The 19,032-nt window shown below is 35.3% G+C and overlaps 3 protein-coding genes across 5 annotated transcripts in view; all 3 read right to left on the reverse strand.

Annotated features, from left to right (window-relative positions):
- Positions 1–1,351: 1,351 nt before the first annotated feature.
- LOC110022834 (B3 domain-containing protein Os04g0386900-like) lies at positions 1,352–4,380 on the reverse strand. Its single transcript, XM_020721955.1, has 4 exons — positions 4,323–4,380; positions 2,668–2,761; positions 2,392–2,495; positions 1,352–1,824 (listed from the first exon to the last, which is right to left on the reverse strand). Exons 1-4 carry the CDS (start codon positions 4,356–4,358, stop codon positions 1,519–1,521), a joined length of 540 nt encoding a protein of 179 aa, XP_020577614.1. The 5' UTR covers positions 4,359–4,380; the 3' UTR covers positions 1,352–1,518.
- A 6,354-nt stretch (positions 4,381–10,734) lies between these two features.
- On the reverse strand, positions 10,735–13,550 carry LOC110022652 (G2/mitotic-specific cyclin S13-7-like). Of its 2 annotated transcripts, none has more exons than XM_020721701.1 (10): positions 13,150–13,550; positions 12,736–12,847; positions 12,609–12,635; positions 12,468–12,519; positions 12,179–12,382; positions 11,977–12,078; positions 11,624–11,872; positions 11,397–11,555; positions 11,089–11,267; positions 10,735–10,997 (listed from the first exon to the last, which is right to left on the reverse strand). In XM_020721701.1, exons 1-10 carry the CDS (start codon positions 13,199–13,201, stop codon positions 10,844–10,846), a joined length of 1,290 nt encoding a protein of 429 aa, XP_020577360.1. In that variant the 5' UTR covers positions 13,202–13,550; the 3' UTR covers positions 10,735–10,843. The 2 variants fall into 2 exon arrangements, with proteins under 2 accessions (XP_020577360.1, XP_020577359.1); XM_020721700.1 differs by having other exon boundaries at positions 12,468–12,522.
- A 1,158-nt stretch (positions 13,551–14,708) lies between these two features.
- Positions 14,709–19,032, reverse strand: part of LOC110022650 (heat stress transcription factor A-1-like) — a 24,876-nt gene continuing 20,552 nt past the window's right edge. Inside the window, exons 2-3 of one of the 2 annotated variants that reach the window (XM_020721699.1) lie at positions 15,268–16,033; positions 14,709–15,192 (exon numbers count right to left, since the gene is read on the reverse strand). In XM_020721699.1, coding sequence (XP_020577358.1) covers positions 14,867–15,192; positions 15,268–16,033 — 1,092 coding nt within the window. In that variant the 3' untranslated portion in view covers positions 14,709–14,866. Of the gene's footprint in view, positions 16,034–19,032 lie in introns of both variants that reach the window. The other variant, XM_020721698.1, reaches the window with a different exon arrangement.

The following is a 19,032-nucleotide window of genomic DNA, read 5'->3' on the forward strand; positions in this document are numbered from 1 at the left end:
AGACCCAAAATTTGTTACATTTACAGCTAGGGCTGTCAAAACTGCTCGTTATTCGCGAACCGCTCGTGTTCAGCTCGCTAAGAACCTCGTGTTCGGCTCGTTTAGGGTTGTCAAAACGACTTTGTTCGTAAACGGCTCGTGTTCGGCTAGCTAAGCAAACGAGTTGAACACGAACAAGCGGGAAGGAAGAGGGGTTGAGACTGGGCTCGCTCGTGTTCGGCTCGTTTACACCCCAATTACAGCACCCACTTTTGTGTCACAAATTTAGGCAAGAAAAAAATGTGCTTTACTTAAAAACAGTCTCAAATGATTTTATTTGATGTGATGTTTAAGGATTTAGTTATTTATATATATATATATATATATATATATATATTATCTTAAATTTTTCAGTTTTTTCATAAAAGAAATCAAATCAAGTTGTACGGTATGTTTCTAAAAAAGAATTATTTGTTTCGTTTGGCTTGGTTATTATAATATTGGTTCCGCTATTTAGTTATAAAATTGATTTATTTGATTTGAAGTCATTAATTTATTTTTTCTATAAAATATATCAAATGAAAAAAATATAATTAAATTAACTTTTTAAAATATCAAATCATGAAAATAAAAAATGATTGATTTGTCATCATCTATTGAATTTCGAATTTCAATTTGTCTGTGAATTGCACTCAAGAAGTAAAGCTTAAGATGAGAGTGGGAGAGAGAGGGGAGTGCACAATAATGAACATTAATCTAATTTTTTTATCAACCTTTTCTGATAAAATGATTCCCCTATTTATAGAAAAATGGGATACAGTATATAAAATTATATGTTTGTCTCTATTTTAATGGGCTGTTATAGGATATTTTACATATATAAACTATAGCTTGACAACGTTAACACTCAATCGACAGGCCTCAGTTTGGCAAGGCATGTTTGTCTGACGGTGTTAAATTGGGGTTACCAATCGGCCTTCGATAGTCTTCGGGTCAGCAAGACTCGGCCTCAATCGACTTAGCTTTGTCGGTCGGCTATTCTAGTTTGGCTGCCAACTATCGATCCCTAGGTGAGGAGCTCATGTTGGCAAAACAAACTCAGTTATCAGGCAGTCTTCAGCTCAAAACTATTCCAACGCTATATCATTCAGAGCAACATCAATCATTATCAGTACTACCAACCAGCACAGATGATCACCATGCATGCTAGAAAGTAATGCAATGAACAACAAAACAAGCACAAAAGAGGAGAAACTTCATTTCACTCCAAAACAATTAGAAAATGAAGAAATTAATCCATAGATTTACATGAAAATCTTTAAAAAAACCCAAATGTAAAAGAGAAGAAAATTCATTACCATGGTAGTACCCCAAAAATATTTTCCATAATTTTCATTGCGCCAAATACGTCGCACTACAAATATTTCGATCAAAACATATAGATATCACTTATATTACACCAAACATGGATTTCATTTTCACGTATAAGAAAACATAGAAAAGAAGTCCCCTATACACTTCATTCAGCATGAAACTAATTTAGCCAATCAAAATAGGAGTATCAATGCTATTTCCTCGTGTAAAAATATCAGTTGTTGGGCTGACAGGCAATTCTCCACTTAGAATCTGAACTCTGAATCTCAGCTCTTTGATATTCATCAGTTCAAAAACACAGCCATCTCCAATTTTTAAATTGTTATCCAACACAAATTGTTTCCATCCCTCGTTTATAAACTTGGCGCTCTGGGACACTCTGCATTTTGCAGCCCATTCTTTTTCGCGGCAGCATAGTATAATCCATGCAGATGATGAAGGAAGAAATTCACTAAAACTTTTTGGAATTTTCTGACAGATAATCAACATTTCATTAGTTTTAAGGAGGAATTAACTGAGCCCAACTCAACATTTATAACAAAATAATACATACATAAATACAGAAAGACAAATACAAACGTCTATACATCGACGCATCGATCCATGCGTGCATGCAACATACCATACGACACACACACACATACATACATACATATACCTTAGACAGATCCTCTATGATTTAACAAAAAAAAAGAAGAAAGTTAAAACAAAAAAAGACACATAATACTGTTAAGTTTATCTCTGTTGATGAACATTATTAAAATATGTTGGAAAGAAAAATAAAGAACAGGGTAGAAATTATCCAAATCTTTATGTTGTAAAATATGGCTTAAAGATTTAAAAAATCTCACAAACTGATAGTAACAAAAAATTACAGTCTAGAGGCTCTTTCTCATCAAATATAAACATTCATCATAAGTAGCATATTAGTTATTTCGAAAGAAATAACATCAAATAGATTTATTCTGTCTTGCACAGCAAAATAACCAAGTAAAATCATAAATTTTAGCCCCCGAAAAAATAGGTTTGAGAAATTACCACTAAAAAACTACGGCAAACACTAGCCGTTCCCATTATAGCTGTGAAATATGGCTTTCCTTCAAGTTGATGGATCTTATGATTTGGAATTGGCTCAGCATGACCTGCAAGATGAAGGTGAAGGGCTAAACAGCTTATATCACTTCCCTCACACTCATCTGATAAGAACTTCTCAGATTGTAAAATTTCAAAATAATTCATTCAAAATAAAAAAGGAATAAATTCAGAAAATAAAAACCTTCAGTACTAGTTTAGAACCCATTGGAGCTTACTTACCACTAAGTTTATTTGATTCTTTGCAACCAGGTTCCTTTTGAGAGCCAGCACATCCCCCATTCTTCTTATGGGAGCTTCCAACTAATCCACAAACCTGAAAGTTTGTATTTAATGAATTAGAAGATACAAGAAACTTTATAAAAATGAGGTTTTTCTTCTTTAATTTACATAATACTAACTTTCTGTCAACACCATTATATTAAGGATTAAACAGCAATTATCATCCTCTACATCCCCAGGAAATATGAGCGTGTAAATGTATGATTAAGTTATTCAAGATTAATTTTTGACAATTAAGCCAATATAAAGAATATTTTTTTCATAAAACTGGCAAATTTTATTTAGCAATGTCCATGAAGGTATAGTTTGTTGCTCGTTTTGTGATTCCTCAAATGATAACGGAGAAAGGCCAGAGCAATTATAACCTCCATTAGTGAAAAGAGTCTAGGAGAAAATATTGCAGCATCAATTCGACAGAAGCTGACTCGTACTCGCCAGCATCCATCCAGATGGCAACAGGATTTTGTTTAATTACATTTAAATATATGGTTGTAACTTTAATTTGTTTCAAAATAGTATTTTTCTTTTAGTTTTTGCCTATAAATAAGCATGAATAGTGGCAATTGGGCATTAATAAGATTAAAGATTTCTCTCTTCCTACTTTCTTCCTTTCCGATATTTCTCTTTCCACCTTTTCCCTTTAGCTCCCTATCATTCCCTATGAAATAGCTTGCAGTAAACATGCTTGTGAAATGTATCCATCAAGGAGAAGTAGAAAATGAGTAAATGTTTGGTAAGTATAACAAAAAAAAGATTTGAAAAAAGAAGAAAAAATATTAAATGCGTGATAGAAACATCCACTTGTTCTCTCTAACACACCCATACCATATCGCATTCTTGCATTAGGATTATAAACAAAAATCAAAATACAAAACCATTTGATCGGAAATATAAGACAACATGTTGTCTCAAAACAAAAAATGAGTTTTGAGTGTCAATTTATGGCACCAAAAAATTGTCTTCAAGTTATATTATAGCAATCTTGTGTTGCATTGCATTAAATGTCCTATTTTTATTATTTTTCTTACACACTAAGCAGTAAGTACCAAAATTTCTTTCACAGGAAGCCACCCATAACTGATTGTTATTTTTTTTTAATCACTCCTCTAAAGTAACTCAACACATAAAACAATGAAGATGGCAGATTATGACTATGCGTCTTTGAATTAGCATCCACAACTCCAAGCAACTTTTTATGGAGAAATCCAACAGAAAAGTTGAGAAAAAACAAAACTGCAGACTTGCGCATTTGTAACTCTAGTAATCTTATTCCCTTAAATTTAAGCAAACAGAAAGAAAACCTAATTATTCCAAAAAACAAGCCAATACAGGAAAAAGACATTAGCTTTTAAATGGATTCATCAATCCCCATTCTACTTTCTTCAAGCCCATGATTCACACGAACAATATAAAACGCACAAAGCCCTAGTTTTTATGACCTGTTAGTCAGTCAATTTTTATGTAAATTGGGTAATGGTTCTGTCAGACTTCTCTAAAATCTTTATAACGGAATATAAGGAAAAAAAAGAAGAAGAAGAAGAAGAAATATCCATAATAACTTTGAACAGTAAAGGTCGGAATGGTTGCAGAACTACCTCCTCTTTGGAGTAGGAAGACAGAGCGCCGTGCATACTTGCAGCGTATGAAAACCCTTCTGATTCGGAAGTGAGAAGCATTTCCATTATTAGTGCATGCGAGTTATTTATTTTTTTTTTCTTTTATTTTGTTTTTCCTCTTTCCATTATTAGAATAATTACTCTTTTTCAAGCACATTCGATCACATGTCACCCAATTTTTATGTCCTTTGTGTATCTAACACCTGAACAAATATATTTACATATATGATACATAATTGTCCAAAGTTTACCATCACATTAAAAATAGCAAAATCAGTATTTTTTAAATAATTGAATAAATCCTTTAAGGAATAAATGTACTACCCTAAGATGTTATAAGTGTAAAAATGATTTTTTTATGCTTGACATGTAAATGCATAAGAATTGTGTGATATGTGTATAAATTTTTATTTTTTATTAAAAAGGGTATAATCTAGAGAGTAAAATATATATTTGATGTGTCGTAAAAAATTATTTTAATCATGCACGAATCTCAAAGCACTTTGAGCCAGAAGGAATTCTAAATATGAAGTGAAGATCATTCAAGCTTCGATTTCACAAACTTATAAACGAATTGAGCGTCTTGGTAAGACGAACCCAGCGAATCCAAACTTGGCCAAACTCGAGTCCAATCAAGCTCATATCAAACCGTTTAAGCATAATTGGAAGCTTAGGATGAATAATCAAATGGATTCTAAATATGAAGCCGAATTTTCTCTTGGTCACAACACAAAAGAAGATCCAAATACTCGCATGCTAAGCAGGATGGGGAGACTTTTCTCTTGGCCACAACGCAAAAGAAGAACTCGTTGCTCGCATGCTAAGAAAGACGGAGACAACTTTCCTCTTCTGCAAAAATCACGCTAGCAGAAGGCTCCACTCTTCATCTTTTTTTTTCCTTCTCCTTTTCCTCACTTGTGCTTCTTCCTCTCATCCACGGGTTCTATTTATAAGTTTAAAAGAAGGCCTGGTATTAAAGGTAATTATTAAAAAAAGATTGAAATCTGCTTAAATTTTTTTTTTTGTTTTCGCTTTTCATCTTCAAGTTTTTAAAATTCAAGCTTCTGGTCTTCCGACTTCCTCATTTCAAATAAAAAAGGAGCTGAAAATCTTTCCATATTCCCAAATTTTAGCCTTCCAAACTCCTTCACAAGAAAAAAAATTCCACATTCAAAATTCATTATAAAAAACAAATCAAAACTTCCTTTGCATTGTCCGACTTCGTAAGCAGCCGTTCTAACTGAATTGCATGGCAGTGTTGTGATGACACACACACACACACACACACACACACACACACACATAATTAAGGAACTTATTGTTTACCATCACGACATATTCACGGTAAGTTCCGTTAATATGTTGTGATGGTCAATGGTAATTTACTTAATAATGTGTGTGTGTGTGATAAACCTTAAAAAACCTGCAGATTTTGAACAATGGTCTCATCAGAACAATCTTCGAGCATAATAAAAATAAAAATAAAAAGTTGCAAATTTTAATATTTTTGGATGATTAAAATGATCTCGCCTGAAAATAGGGAGGCAACTCATACTCCATCAACTAATTCTCAACATCTAGCACGAATCTCAAGGAAAGACGTGTATCTCGAATAATATTTGAGCAATAAATGATCAAAACTTGATAAAAGACATCCAGAGCTTTGATTTCAACAAACTTATAGTCAAACTGCCTAGCTCGATGAAACAAACCCAATTATATCAAAATTAGTCCAATCTAAGTCAAATGAAGCTCAGACCAAGTCACTAAACCGCTCGCTCTTACATATTTTGAAGGTCAAATGAATGTTGAATCTATAGTCAAATCGAGTGTCTCGACAAAACGAATCCAGCGAGCCCAAGTTTGCTCAATTTTGACATAGTTAAGGTAATCAAATATCCACCAAACGCTGCCTGATCGAAGAAAATTCTCTAAACCGTCCAATCAAAGTAATTTGTATTCTTGCATTAATTGCGCTCAGAACATTATAAATAGAGTCACACCCCTCTCATGAGGGGAGGAGATCTTGAAGCCTTGAAGTTTTGAGGAGTTGAAGTCCAGCATCACTCCAGCCACCACCGACCTTCACGGACTACTGTCTACCATCGTCGATCACCGTCGACCGCCGTCGACCACCTCCGATCGTCGTCGACCACCGCCGACAATCGTCAATCACTATCGATTGCCACCTACTTCCATCAACTGCCGCTAACTGTTGTCAATAATGGTTGAACGCCATCGACCACCACCTTCTGGCCTCCACCGAACACCATCAGTCACCGCTCACTTCTTACAATAAGTCTACCCGTGCATTAGAGTTGTAACTCAAAAGAGTGTTCAACCCTTTCCAGCAGTGAGTTGAACGGGCTGAACATGGTTTGTTTCGATATCCAATTTATAGTAGATTTCTTCAGTTAAGCTAGGCCCCGTGATTTTTTTTTAACCTTTACGGGTTTTCTTTGACATCATTACTGATTGTTTTCTCTCTTCTGAGTGTGTGTTGAATCTTTCTATTGCACTAAGATGATAATTTGTTACTCTACTACCGTAAATTTTCTAGCACACATCAGTTCTTAACAAATCTTTTTCAATATTTTTTTTTAATATATTTTTTATAAATCAAACAGTTTGATTCGCATGAATGATTCTATAAATCTTTTTCAAAACCCTAAGGGTTTAGGGTTTATGGCTTAGGTTTAGGGTGTGTAGGGTTTATGACTTAGGTGTGTGGGTTTAGGGTTTAAGGTTTAGGGTTTAGGGTTTAGGGTTTTAGGGTTTGAGGTTTAGGGTTTTTTAGGGTTGAGGGTTTGGGGTTGTTTAGGGTTAGGGTTTAGAGTTTAGGATTTTTGGGATTAGGGGTTTAGGGTTTAGGATTTTTTGGTTAAGGGGTTTAGGGTTTATGATTTTTTGGTTAAGGGGTTTAGGGCTTAGGGTTAGGGTTTAGGGTTTAGGATTTTTGGATCTTAGGGTCAAGGGCTTAAGGGTTTAGGGTTGAGGGTTTTTTTTAAGATTTAGGGTTTTGGGTTTAAGGTTTTTAAGATTTATGGTTCGGGGTTTAGAGTTTTTTAGTTTAGGGTTTAGGATTTTTTGGTTAAGGGGTTTAGGGCTTATGGTTAGGGTTTAGGGTTTAGGATTTTTTGATTTTAGAGTCAAGAGCTTAAGTGTTTAGGGCTTCTTATGGTTTAGGGTTGAGGGTTTAGGGGGTTTATGGGTTTTTTAGGATTTAAGGTTTTGGGTTTAAGGTTTTTAAGATTTATGGTTTGGGTTTTAAGTTTTAAGGTAGGGTTTAGAAATTTTTAGGGTTTAGGGTTAAGGTTTAGGGTAGGTTTTAGGGTTTTTTAGGGTTAGGGTTTAGAGTTTAGGATTTTTTGTTTGGTGGTTTAACAGTTTAGGATTTTTTGGTTTAGGGGCTAGGGTTTAGAGGTTTAAGGGTGGTTTCTTAGGGTTTACGGTTGAGGATTTCTTAGGGTTTAAGCATGTTTATGGGTTTTTTAGGATTCAAGGTTTTTAAGGTTTAAGGTTTTTAAGGGTTTTGAGTTTAAGGTAGGGTTTAGGGTTTTTTAGGGTTTAGGGTTTTAGGGTTCAAGGGGTTTGGGATGGTTTTAGGGTTGATGGTTTAGAGTTTGGTATTATAGAATTATAGGGTTTAGGGGTTAGGGGTTCAGGTTTAAAGTTTTTAAGGTGTTTAGGGTTTTTTAGGGTTTAGGGTTTTAGGGTTCATGAGTTTTAGGATGGTTTTAGGGTTTAGGGTTTAGAGTTTGGTGTTATAGAATTATAGGGTTTCGGGTTTAAGATTTTTAAGGTGTTTAAAGTTTTTTAGGGTTTATAGAGTTTAGGTTTTTTAGGGTTTAAGTTTTTTAGGCTTAGGGTCTTAGGGGTGGGTTTCTTAGGGTTTAAGTTTTTTAGGGTTAAGGTTTTAGTGGTGGGTTAGGGGTTTGGTGTTTAGGTTTTTTAGGGTTTAAGTTTTTTAGGCTTAGGTTTTAGGGTTTTAGGGGTGGGTTAGGGGTTTAGGTGTTTTTAGGTTTTAGGGTTAGGATTTTAGAGTATGGGTTTAGGGTTTATGTGCTTTTAGGGTTTAGGGTTTAGGTGTTTTTAGGGTTTATGATTTTAGAGTTTGGGTTTAGGGTTTAGGGTTTAGGGTTTAGGGTTAGCAGAGCTTAGGGTTTTTAGGATTTAGGGTTTAAGGTTTAGGATTTTAGAGTTTGGGTTTAGGGTTTAGGGTTAGTAGAATTTAGGGTTTAGGGTTTCAGGTTTAGGGGGTTTAGTAGGGTTTAGAGGTTAGGTTTTAGGATTTTAGTAGGGTTTTGGGTTTAGGGGTAAGATTTTGGGTGGGTTAGGGTTACTGAATAATAATGATCTACTAAAAAGCTATTACTATTAGTTTTTGAATTAGTTGATTTGAGTGAATAATAGCCAAATTTGAGCGAAGAATAGCCAAATTTCACGTCCATTATTTATATAACCTTTGACATTTTTATTTGCAACAGAGTAAAGATATATATATATATATATATGTTAAGAAAAGTGGATAATAGTGGATATAATAGTTAGTGTTATAGAATTATAAGGTTTAGGGGTTAGGGTGTCGAGTTTAAGGTTTTTAAGGTGTTTAGGGTTTTTTAGGGTTTTACGGTTCAGGGGATTGGATTTAAGGTCTAGAGTTTGGTGTTATAGAATTATAAGGTTTAGGGGTCGAGTTTAAGTTTTTTAAGGTGTTTAGGGTTTTAGTGGTGGGTTAGGGGTTTGGGGTTTAGGATTTTTAGGGTTTAAGTTTAGGGTTTTGGGTTTTGGGTTTTGGGTGGGTTAGGGTTACTGAATAATAATGATCTACTAAAAAGCTATTACTATTAGTTTTTGAATTAGTTGATTTGAGTGAATAATAGCCAACTTTCACGTCCATTATTTATATAACCTTTGACATTTTTTTTAGCAACAGAGTAAAGATATATATATATATATGTTAAGAAAAGTGGATAATAGTGGATATAATAGTTAGTGTTATAGAATTATAGGTTTAGGGGTTAGGGTTTCGAGTTTAAGTTGTTTAAGGTTTTTTAGGGTTTTAGGGTTCAAGGGGTTGGATTTAGGGTCTAGAGTTTGGTGTTATAGAATCATAGGGTTTAGGGGTTAGGGTTTCGAGTTTAAGTTTTTTAAGGTGTTTAGGGTTTTAGTTGTGGGTTAGGGGTTTGGGGTTTAGGTTTTTTAGGGTTTAAGTTTTTTAGGCTTAGGGTTTTAGGGGTGGGTTAGGGGTTTAGGGTTTAGGATTTTAAAGTTTGGGTTTAGGGTTTAGGTGTTTTTAGGGATTAGGGTTCATGATTTTAGAGTTTGGGTTTAGGGTTAGTAGAGTTTAGGGTTTTAGAGTTAGGGTTTAGGGTTTAGGGTTAGTAGAGTTTAGAGTTTAGGGGTTATGGTTTCGGGTTAGGGTTTAGGAATTTTAGGGTTTAGAGTTTAGTAGGGTTTAGGGGTTAGGTTTTAGGGTTTTAGTAGGGTTTTGGGTTTAGGGTTACTGAATACTATTGTAAGTTTTTTGGTTTAGGGTTGTAAGTTTTTTGGTTTAGGGTACACAAATAGCTTTTTGGTTTAGGGTTTAGGATTTTGGGTTTAGGAGTTAGGTTTACTGAATAATAATGATCTACTAAAAAGCTATTAGTATTAGTTTTTGAATTAGTTAATTTGAGTGAATAGTACCCAACTTTCACGTCCATTATTTATATAACCTTTGAAATTTTTATTTAGCAACAGAGTGGTTAGGGGTTTGGGGTTTAGGATTTTTAGGGTTTAAGTTTAGGGTTTTGGGTTTTGGGTTTTGGGTGGGTTAGGGTTACTGAATAATAATGATCTACTAAAAAGCTATTACTATTAGTTTTTGAATTAGTTGATTTGAGTGAATAATAGCCAACTTTCACGTCCATTATTTATATAACCTTTGACATTTTTTTTAGCAACAGAGTAAAGATATATATATATATATGTTAAGAAAAGTGGATAATAGTGGTAAGAAATGTATTTAGTGCAAATTATATGTAACCTAATGCCTAAACAGCAACCTTGCTTAGAACATTTTCTGTTAAGTTTCCTTCGACGGTTTAGATATTTGTTGTTAATATCTGATGTATTTAGTGCAAATTATCTATAACCTAATGCCTAAACAACAACCTTGCTTAGAACATTTTCTGTTAAGTTTCCTTTGACGGTTTAGATATTTGCTGTTAATATCCGATGTAATTTTATTACATTAATATTCAATAACTAGAAAGCCTTTGTTTTTCATATTCCTAAAAATCACACATGAACTGAATTCATTATATCACACATGAACTGAATTCATTATATCACACACAAGTCAAGAGCCATGAATCCAAATCGCATATGAAGAACTAAAACCCCAAAAGAACAAAATGAAAAAAAAAACCTGTCACTTTCAGCTAAAGAAAGTAAAACAAACACAGCAACAAAAACGAAGTTATATCATCAACTTGATGATAGATGGAAAACCAAAATCAGAGCAATACTTTCAAATCCTCTGCAAACTTGGTAGCTGGAGACTTCAACGCAACAGACCCAAACTCCTCTTTTGAGTATTTTCTGTAGAGCACATAGAGCTTGCTATCTGCCGCAGAAGAATGGTAGCCCACCATCATCTTCGCACACTCCCTGTAACAGGAAAGAATATTCATTCAGATTTGATCAAGTTTTCATTAAAGATGCGGGGCATAAAATACTCAAAAAAAATTTGTTCCCATACAACAAATTCTTCTCCAAGTAGCCAGTATGGTACTCTAGAGTTTTGCTCCACAGTGGAGTCTTATTCAATGTGCATCGAGCGGCATAGACGGCAGAAGCAGCAATCAGAGAAGGGCAGTGCATGGCTATGGAGTAATGCAGCAATGCTAGTTCAGCAAAGAAGAATGTCATGTGTTCCATCTGGATTCACAAAATGATATTTTCACTAGTTAATATTCATCGCAATCGCAATTACAAAAAGTTTTTAACTTTTTTTTTTTTTGCTCGAGGAATAAGGAAATATATATATGAATCTCAATGCTTCTGTACCTCCTTATCAGAAACTGCAGCCTTCAGGAATCTGACAATGAACACATACGGGGTTGGGAATGTCAACTTCCAGTCGAGCTTGTTCAAAATCGCCTTCTCCATTCTAAGTATTTGTTCTCTAGTATAGGCCCGATCCGAAATGCAAATAAAATCATTAACCTGCAATAATAATCACATGATTCCCACTAATTATTCAAATAAAAACATATATAAACAAGAACACATACCTCTGGAGCCCATATTTCTTCATATTTTGACGCAATGAGCATGGCGCTAATACCTACAAGCTGCAGCTCTTTCCTATGCACAGACTCTATGGAGAGAAAGCGGTCGATGATGAACATTGTGAGATAAAGAGTCTCAGGCATCAGTTCAAATTTGTGGTGCACTTCTAACAGCCAATCCACAAGTATGGCTCTCATCTTCGCATTTATTTCGATTTGAGAGCCCATGTAGTCCCGAGGGCTGCACACTTTCTGCATTTTCACGCGACAATCATGTGTTTTGTGAATGAGAGAAACTGTAAAACATCAATCAATGAAAATATAAAGGTGAAATATTTCTTCGGTTTTCTTATCACCTCATGGTGTTTGTAGAACTTGTATAGATCCTCGACGTAATCAACCATGGACAATTCATTCCCTGCATCTGCAGCATCAATATCTACAATCCCACAAGCAACCTAATATAATGGAATCAAAAGAAGGTTGAAATCAAAAGAAGAAAAATATATATTTGGCCTACAAAACTTAATCAAAGAACTACAAATGGATTATAGATACCTTGCTACGAGCTGAAAGCACATAAGTTAGAGAGTGGACGTTCCTCTTTGATGAGGAAGCACGTGGTTTCTTTTTCCCCTGCTTCTCCTTTGGATCTGTTATAGGGCTTGTTATATCTATGACCACCTCCGGCTTTGTATTTTTGATTGCGGGCTTCTTCTTCGCAGCCCCATTGGCAGGTAAAGCTGCTTGCTTTAGAACATTCTGCAAAATTTGAAGACCCGAGAGCTAAGAAATACACAATTTGATCATTGAGTTACAGATGGAAAATTCAACGAAAGAAAAGAACCTTATTAGCGGCACCAGCAGCTTGTGCGTTGGCTAGCAACTGTGCACCAAAACTTCTACATGCAATGCACATACGCGTTAGAATAGATCACGATTATTAAACTCTGTAAGAAAGCAAGCAGAGTGGATAGATTAAAAATACCTCGTTATTGGGCGATTAATTGCCTTCCTGGGAAATGAAACAGATAAAAATATGACATTTAAATAAATAAAAATAATATATGTAAAGAAAGATAACACTGAGATAAATTGCATTATTTTATATTTACCCATCTGCAATACGGAGATTAACCAGATTGCCAATATCTTCAAGAGCCTTCCGGTTCTTAGCATCACCTGGACCATCAGTTACCTTGGCCTTACCAGCCGGCAAGGCACCTCCTGTCAACAAATATAAGAGTAAAGTTTAACAATTATTAGAAACAGAAATACAGGAATAGCAAAAACTAAGAAAAGCACTTGTTAGAGAAATCTTGAAGACGAAATCTTGAAGAAACCCCATAAAATGCATTAAGGAAGTACAAATCCAGGAGAAGGAACAAGGAAAAACGTAGAACAAGTAAAATAGACTAAAAGCAAAAGGTTATAAGGAAAAAAAAACCTAAATTTGCCCGGATTCACGATCATTATAACAATCTAATAAATGAAAACCTAAGATATGTATAAGAAGATTTCATACTCACCCTTATCTCTCTGCTGCGCATTAACAGCAACATGGTTGTTCCTTGTGGCCATCTCCTCTCTTTCTTCTTCTTCCTGGTTCTGGTTGTGCCAGAAGATACTGGAAAACACGGAGGAGAACAAGGAATGAAGGCGAGTGCTCAGCGACTCCCTCCCTTCCGTGATCTGGCTCGCCGCCGTCCCTACTGAGATCTATGCGACAGGGGTAAACGTAATCAAGAAAGCAAATTATTTGCTTCTCCCTTTCTTTCTTTCTCTTACCTTCTGCTTCGTTTAACTCTTCTCATCCCGTTGTCCGATTTTAAAGAAAGGGAAGAAAGCCTTCTTTCTACTTCTCACCCGAGCGGATGTGTAAACTCCAACGGTCGAATTGTTTGGATCATCAGAGCCGTTGCACCTCTTAATCTGACGGTGCTTCGATCGTTCCTTTTTAAGCCGTTGCAGGGCAACAAATAAAGTAATCCAGACCCGTTAAGTTGAACTGGCGGAGCACCGAAATTTGAAATAGTAGTCATCGCAGAGATAGCCGTTGGCCCATTTATTCTGGAATCTGGACCAACCCCTCTGAGAAACCAGAACAGCGGCGTGACCTCGCTGGTGCTGGAGCAAATTAGGCGCAATTTGAGCACGTTAGCAAGTTCACTCAATTGTTTTATATTTTGGGAAATATGTATTTACATATTTAATACAAAATAGTTTATATTTACATTTATAACACCTTAATGCACAAAGTATAAACACATGCATGAAAATTTGCATTTACTTTTAACCAGATAATAATTATGATATTTTTGATGTGATGTTAAGAAATTGAGTTATACACATGAAAGTATGAAAATTTGGTTACAGCATGTAAATACATGAGAAGTACATGATATGCACGTAAATACACCTAAATTTTAACTTTCCTCTTATATGATTTAGATATCACATACTTTAGTAACGAAAAATATTTCATTTTTGTAAATATATTAGAAATTATATTCATTTATCTCTCGATTTGATAATATTGCATGCATTCATTCCATTAACAATTTTTTTTATGCAAATAGGGTCATTCAGTAAATTGTTTAAAAGTTATGTAGTATGTGTTATCTTAAAATTAGATGAAGGGAACTATCAAATGTTATGAATGGGCAAAAAAAAAACATTTGTTTAACGTTGACTTACAATGCGGTAGAGTGCCCAAACATTTATATGGAAAATAATAATCGATATTTTTATATGTTGTTATTCACATTTACCATAGTATCAAAAAATTTGATTAAAGTTGATCCAATATCTTAAGAAAATATTTTTAATATTATGAAAAGTAATAATTAAATTCATTATATTGTATAAAAAATATCACTATTATTAATTTTTGGACGTGAAATGCATACTGTCATACATAGATTCATGACACAAAAGTGCTATATATGTACATATCAAAACTTCAGGTGTTAGATCTATAAATCCAGAGGAATTGTTGTTGTACGTTAGTTTTTCTATATATATATATATATATATGTGTGTGTGTGTGTGTGTGTGTGTGTGTGTGTGTGTGTGTGTAAAGAACTAAGGCAATATAAATACCACCATGCGGGGCCATACCAAAAAACGCCCCATCCGAAAGTAGAAAATATGGCAGAACAATCTCCATAAATCCATAGACATAGTTTAGAGTGACATAATACATCTCTAGATCACCTGCAACTATAATTTCAAGTTAATGGGCAGTTATAAAACTTCAGATTTTGAAGTAAGAAGACCCATCTGCTCTGTGAGGTTGTCCATGTTATGAACCCCATCCCACCCTTGTCCAAGCAGTTTCGTTGTCTCTGTAGCGTCAGGAAAGCCAGAATTAACTTCGTCGGTGTCACCAGAAATCGGGCTTGCTGAAAGGAATTGTTCCCAAAAAGAGTCGACAATACCGGGAAGTATTGTGCCGTCGCCTTCACTAAAGATACGGATGCTCGCATCGCCTGCAAACTTCTCCAACTCTAGAGCAGTCATTCCATCAACTCCAGCAATAGACTGAGCAAGAGCATTTTCTGCTTCGGAGGCTGCATGGCTCATACTCAGAAAACCAATATCCGTATGGGGAATTTCCTCTGGAAAAATGGGTAGTATGTTGTTACCTGGATCTGTAACAACCGAGGGAGATTGTATTTCAGATAAAGGAGACGAAGAAGAAACTGCTGAGAAACCTCTTGAATTTTCTTGAAAGGTGACTCCAGAACTCCTACTTGAAGAACTCCGGCTGCTGTCTAAAGTATCAGATGATAAATGAAGATTTCCATGTTGAATGATGTTATCAGGTTTGCTAAAAGAATCCATACTAGGAGATGATTCTGAGTTTATTGCTTGCGTGAGCATTAACTTGGCAGCCTCTGTCAACAAGGGCTGATACTTAACCATTTGTGTATCGGGTGAGGTGCTTTCTGCCTCCAACTCACCTTGATTAGGTAACCTTCTCTTCTTGTTGCCACCAGAAATTAGTTGGTTATTGGCATTGTTCTGCTGCACCAGCTGAGCTAAGAATTCGGGGCTGTTTATGGCCTTGGCCAAGAATGACATCATTTGTTGCTGGCGCTGTTCCATTCCATGAATACGCTTGTTTAGGGCTTGAAGCTGATGGTCTGTAGTCTGCTGTTGCTGCCTCAGCCTTACGAGTTCCTGCATGAGAACATTTTTATCCCGTTTGAGCCTCTCAATCTCTTCATCTAGACCAAACTTGCCAACCTCAACACATGATGTGACTGAAGGATTCTGGGGAAGGGACGGTGGTTGAGTATGTGCATGGGAGGATTTTTTCCGGTTTATGTTTTTTAAAAGATGTTTCTGATCTCTTAAGAATCCCTCATTTGCGAATTCCCAGCGATCTGGATCAATTTTTCTGAATCCCTGACAGATGAAAAGAAGAGCATCATGTCGAATCTTAAAAAGTGTATGCCGTACACCAAGTGAAACACAAAAGAGAAAAGGCGGAAAAGGATATAACCTCTTCTTTTTCGTTCAAGTCCTGTGTTAAGATTGGAACAAATCCCACATTCTGTGGCCACTTTTAAGAGAAGAGGGATATTTGGATTCCATAAAAAACCCCTGGGTCCACAACTATAATCGAATTTTTTGACAACGACCGAGCACCAAAACACAAAAGTGGCAGAAAAATTATCTAATAGAGAAAAAGAGAGCCCGGCCACCCATTTTGAAAAACCAGTGGGTCATAAAATATGAGAAAGAAGACTTATTGCTAATGATGGAATGCAAAAATAGTAGGAGTCATTCTAGACTCATCTCTATCTGTAGAAAATTTTACATCCGGAGTACGAAAACAGTTTTGCGTGCGGAATTTCAATAATATGCACCACGTGTGCTATATCGCGGAGGTTATTAGAGGGTTATTGCGGGGATTATTGCGAGGGTTATTGCAAGGGATTATTGCAAGGGATTATTGAATAGAACCGCGGAGGTTATTGGATAATTTTTTGGGGATTATTATAGGGGTTATTGAGGTGAGATTGCAGGGGTTATTGAGGGATTATTTTCGGGTTATTGGGGGGCGGAAGTTATTGCAAGGGGTTATTGGGGGGCGGTAGTTATTGCAAGGGGTTATTGCGGGAGTTATTGCAGGGGGTTATTAAAGTGGATCCGCGGAAGTTATTAGGGGGTTATTGATGGGTTATTGCGGCATTATTGGAGTTAATACCTCAATAACCTCTGCGGTTCCACTCCAATAACCTCTACGGTTTTACTTTAATATTTTTTTATGTGCACCCGATATAGCACGCGTAACAATATATTATTGAGGTCCGCATGTAGAGCTACGTCCGGAGTTCGGATACAAAAATTTTTCCTCTATCTACTGCTCATCTTCTCAAAAAGTCCTTAGATAGTTAAGAGGGAAGAAAAACTGCCAGCCCAACCTTCACAATTCCCTATTTGTAGATACCAAGGTTGGAGGTGGGAGCCATTAGCGGTTTCTTTTGTTGGGTCATTTAAAACCCAATGATGCAAGCTGACACCACATTAACGTTTAACACATTCAATTCACAACACTTAAAGCAGGCAGAAGTACAAAGTGGTGACACGTTATTGTCCATGATTCCACAACACTTCCAGTCCTAAAGGAACAAGCCTAACAAGGCTCGCAAATAGTTACCCTAATTGTATTCTCTTTTATAATTAGAGAATACTTATTATAGCAATGCAGGTCATACCGGAAAATCTTGTGTTCGTATTTAAGATCGTCCTTACCATTTTGCCTTCCATCTTCTTTGACCATCCTTTTTTCCGGATATCATTGAGTTGCTCGCTATGGACCCAACTAAAAGATTTCAAAAATTGATCTCCTAAGGCTACTGTGGAGCAGAAAACTTGATATGGTTGTATCTCAGTATGGTCAGTCCAATTGATATTGTCTATCCTATCAACGGATAGATTCTTTCACTATCCGTTCTGAAGGAGTCAGTCAGAGAATAGTCATCAGGGACCTCATCCACCAAATGGCACAAAAGTCAACTTTGCACATAATCTAATGAAAAGAGCTGATAGAAAGCAATTCAATCCCCACTTAATTTTTTTTTTAAGAAAAAAAGCTTCAACTCAACAAAAAGCTTCAAAAGCAGCAACTATCATCATCAACTCTCAAGACATCTAAGCATTCCATAACCTCTCAACTATTGGATTCTTTTATGGCAGATCCACAGCGTTTGTAGGGCTCTCTACCTATGCAATATAGTACCCAGTCAAGATAAATGGCCCCTATTTATCAAAAAAGTGACTCAATTGGCTTAGACAATCTCTCAAGGGTACAAATACTAGGCATCAAGCAAATGAAAATCACTCTAAAGAAAAAACATTTGAAGAACTCAGCTAAAATATCGAGAAAACAAAAAAGGCAATCAAAGTCTCAATGGAACAAATACTACAATCTGAGGAAACGTTCCACATTTGAAACAACCAAGTAGAAATTTAAAGAGAAAATTGTGATTTCAATTTAAAAAAAAAATGCTCTATATTAGAGTTTTTCAAATCTGGTTTTGTCCTTTGATCACAAGGATGTGGAGATTAAAGTAATGAAGAAAAGGATTGGGCAAAAAATAGATTAATTAAAAGAGAAAAATTGTAAATGAGAAGGTGCAGACAATCTCAGGGAATGTTGATGAATTTATATCCTCACTAATAAAAAGCTCAGACAACACAGGCTTAAATATTATTTAATAATCTTATCAAGGAACGCGCTCATACATACAACCATTTGATTCATGCACAATTTACTACAAGAAAATCCTTCTCATTTTCGCTGGAACTTGATCTCTCTCCTTGTAACAGCTTAAAGTAGCTATTAATAATAATATTTTCTTTTCTTTGGAATTTATTTACCATAATCAACACGGAAATCAATAATAACTTAACTCTTGAAACAGTTAGCGCCTTAATGAATTAATTTAAGTTGAAGTTGCACCTATAGGTGAAAACCATATAAATCCGTTTTTCTTCGAATTTAAGATCCTAGAAATTTTTTGTGGTAACAACGTAGTAATCTTTTACAAATTATTCAAAAACCAAATAGCTTTTGTCTCAACTAGGGCTGTCAAAAAAGCTCGTTGTTCGCGAACAGTTCGTGTTCGATTCGCCAAAGTGTTCGTGTTCGATTCGTTCGATAAGCAAACGAGACGAACACGAACAATTTTTTTCGTTCGGTTTGCTAAACGAACCAAACACGAACAGTGATGCGTTCGTTCGTGTTTGAATCGTTATTGTTCGAAATAAAAAAAATTATATATATATATATATATTTTTTTATATTTTTAAAATAATTATATACTAAAAAAAATTAATATATTTTAAAATTTAAAATCTGTAAATTATAATGTAAAATAAATTATTAATAATAATAC

The sequence above is a fragment of the Phalaenopsis equestris genome, unplaced genomic scaffold, assembly GCF_001263595.1.
Source record: "Phalaenopsis equestris unplaced genomic scaffold, ASM126359v1 Scaffold000202, whole genome shotgun sequence".
Classification (NCBI taxonomy): Eukaryota; Viridiplantae; Streptophyta; class Magnoliopsida; order Asparagales; family Orchidaceae; genus Phalaenopsis; species Phalaenopsis equestris.

Excerpts from the sequence above, each read along its gene's own strand:
- LOC110022834 (XM_020721955.1), bottom strand. The coding sequence starts at position 4,358 with ATGCACGGCGCTCTGTCTTCCTACTCCAAAGAGGAG. Across the intron at positions 2,496-2,667 it reads AGAATCAAATAAACTTAGTG|GTCATGCTGAGCCAATTCCA; the intron begins GTAAGTAAGCTC and ends TTCATCTTGCAG. Across the intron at positions 1,825-2,391 it reads TTTGCCGTAGTTTTTTAGTG|AAAATTCCAAAAAGTTTTAG; the intron begins GTAATTTCTCAA and ends ATTATCTGTCAG.
- LOC110022652 (XM_020721700.1), bottom strand. The coding sequence starts at position 13,201 with ATGGCCACAAGGAACAACCATGTTGCTGTTAATGCGCAGCAGAGAGAT. Across the intron at positions 12,383-12,467 it reads CTGCTGGTGCCGCTAATAAG|AATGTTCTAAAGCAAGCAGC; the intron begins GTTCTTTTCTTT and ends CAAATTTTGCAG. Across the intron at positions 11,268-11,396 it reads CTGCAGTTTCTGATAAGGAG|ATGGAACACATGACATTCTT; the intron begins GTACAGAAGCAT and ends TTGTGAATCCAG.